Genomic DNA, 2,962 nt, shown 5'->3' on the forward strand with positions numbered 1-2,962 from the left:
GTGTTTCTGTGGGTGTTGTAAACAGTAAAGAAAATGATAACAAAATGTTGGTAAATGTAGGGAATCCCCGTCCAGTGACCCCCACGCCTCCTCCTCCTCCTCCTCCTCATTGCTGCTGTGCTGTTACCCTAATTGCAGTCATCGGTGGTGGCGGCGCTGGCGGTTGTGTTGGCGGTGGTGCTGGTGGTGTCATGGTTGTGATCATCGTGACCACCACAGATGAAAGAAGTAAACTCTCTCTCTCTTTCTCTCTCTCTCTCTCTCTCTCTTTCTGCCTCTCTCTCTTTCTGTCTCTCTCTTTCCCTATTTACCCCCACCCCTGCCATCCTCTACCATCGTGTTCACCATTATCCCTGTCATCATCATCATCATCATCATCTTCACCATCATGAACATCATCATTATTCTCATCCTTGTCATCATTATCTCTCTCTCCCCTCTCTTTCCCCTCTCTCTTCCCTCCCTCTCCCTCTCTCTTCCCTCCCTTCCCCCTCTATTCTATTTGCAGAAAGAAATAATAGACAACCATCAGTGACAGAAGTTCAATTCCCAGTGAAGCAAAAACACGTTTCTTTGCTGCTAAATTTTGAGATTTAACCCTATCAAATCAGAAATCACTTACATCCAATTAAAACGTCATAACCCTTAACTGCAGAACGCAGTTTTATATAGCAGTCTACGTTTTGTTGAGAAATGCCATATGTCAATTTTTAAGGAGGCACCAAGACTTGCAGAAAATACCAATTCTCTATTTTTTAGCACTATTACTGCAATAACCATGAAGGATTTAAGAGGTTAAACTTCCACTTTTTTTTTTGTAGGGGAATATAGTCAGTTGTAGTGAATCCTACCCAGTATTTTACTGGTACTTAAGTGAACCAATGTTTATATGTGCCATACAATTGTCTATTAGTTAACCCTGCTACCAATAAATGGCAACTAAAATATTATTTGATGTGAGAACATGTCTTAATTTTTCCAGGTTCCAATTTGGAAGTGTTTCCTTCAGTTGGGTCTTACCAAAAATAAGACAAGTCTTAGTATAATTGACGGTGCCAAGCTTCAATGTTGCCGTAAAGCGTTAAGTAGTAAATGCCGGGATCTGTGTAAAAAGGTAAGGATCTCAATAATTACTTTTATTGTTTGGCCCCCAATCTTCTCTTGGAGAAGGGAACTCGACTTGGTTTAGTACCTTCTTGTGAATGGTCACCAGTTGCATACCCATCACCTTTTACATATATAAAATTATGATGATTACATAACTCTTGACTTCCTGAAACAGCTGTTGAGTTAAGACAATACATAATTTGTTATATTTTATTCTGTATATACATATATATATATATATATATATATATATATATATATATATATATATATATCAACTGTATGTATCTGCATTACTACCTATAATGTGTGTGTGTGCATAATATATATATATATATATATATGTATGTATGTATGTATGTATGTATGTATGTATGTATGCATGCATGTATGTATGTATGTATGTGTATTTGCTTATCTCTCTCCGTTCCATTGCAGACATTCAGCAGCCTGTGGGGTGACAGTTCCAAAGCATTCCATGCTAATTGTCTCACTCCGATGCAGTCTCTGTTGGACCCCATGGAGACACCTTTACAAATGTGCATTAAACAAGGTAGGATGACATTGTTTAACCAGCTCAATAAGCATACTCAATGCACACATCATACACACCGTGACAGAGAGAGAGAGAGAAACAAACAGAGATAGAGAGATAGACAGAAAGAGACAGACAGAGAAACACAGAGAGGAAGAGAGAGAGAGACACACACATACACACATTGACAGAGAGAGAGAGACAAACAGAGACAAAGAGACAGAGACACACACACACATAGAATGACAGAGAGAGAGAGAGCGATAGACAGAGAGAGAGAGAGCGATAGACAGAGAGACAGAAAGATAAAGAGAGACAGACAGATATACACACAATGTGCATTTCAGAAATTTTGACACTGTTTTAGGAGAGGCAGTTATCACCCCACACAGCATATACAAATGCAGACAGTTGTTATAAATGCTTCTTGTTCTTCTTCTCTCACAGTGGACGAACCGTGCACCCTGGGCTGCGATGGCCTCAACTTCTGCACCAATTTCAACAACCGACCCGTTGAAATGTTCCGCAGTTGCAACTCAAAGGCAGACAATGCTGCAAAGCGTGAACTGCACCATTGGCAGAGAGGGGTCATTAACCTACCACAGATGCGAATACCGGTCAAAGGTCATGACCTTTACTATACATTTTCTTTATGTTTTGATTTGCTTCTTGTTTATTTGTTGTATTGTTGTTATTCATTCTGCTGAGAAAGACACGCATTTCTTGTTTACAATAACTTTGTAATTGTATTGTGCTATTTTTAGCAAACAAAAATTTGTGTTTATGTAACTTAATGTTATATTCAATTCTGTCTCTGTGCAAGCGTGTGTGTGTGCATGTGTGAGTGCATATATATATATGTGTGTGTGTATCACTAATTTCCCCTCGTTCTGGTCCAACGACCCTCCATGTTTGTTTTCGTTTAGTTTCCTTGTATGTCTCAACTGTCGTGTTTTTATTCCCAACTTTGACCCTCCATAAATCCTAAATTTATTATGGAAGTTATAGGAGCAACTGTCTCTGAGGACTCATATTGTCATTGAAAGCTTGAAATGGGGAGTGGATGGGCAGCCGACAGCTGATGAAGGGTTGTTCTTTGTGTTACTTGACCTGTTTTCAATTTTATTCTCATGTTGTTTGCACATTTAACTCACTTGTTTTCATACTTCATGTTGCTCACAGTTGGTAACATCCTGTACCCTTATGTGTACATATATATGTGTATATGTATATATATGTATATATATGTATATGTATATATATACGTACATATATATACATATATATATATTATTTATAATATCATATATATATATATAT

At 38.0% G+C, this 2,962-nt stretch overlaps 1 protein-coding gene across 1 annotated transcript in view; it reads left to right on the plus strand.

The window, feature by feature from the left end:
* The window catches only part of LOC106877629 (reversion-inducing cysteine-rich protein with Kazal motifs), a 194,539-nt gene that overhangs the window by 171,719 nt on the left and 19,858 nt on the right, over positions 1-2,962 (plus strand). Inside the window, exons 10-12 of the mRNA XM_052970945.1 lie at positions 983-1,114; positions 1,546-1,660; positions 2,090-2,266. Of these exons, the coding sequence (XP_052826905.1) occupies positions 983-1,114; positions 1,546-1,660; positions 2,090-2,266 (424 nt within the window). The remainder of the gene's footprint in view (positions 1-982; positions 1,115-1,545; positions 1,661-2,089; positions 2,267-2,962) is intronic.

Source organism: Octopus bimaculoides, chromosome 9 (assembly GCF_001194135.2).
Source record: "Octopus bimaculoides isolate UCB-OBI-ISO-001 chromosome 9, ASM119413v2, whole genome shotgun sequence".
NCBI classification, from domain to species: Eukaryota; Metazoa; Mollusca; class Cephalopoda; order Octopoda; family Octopodidae; genus Octopus; species Octopus bimaculoides.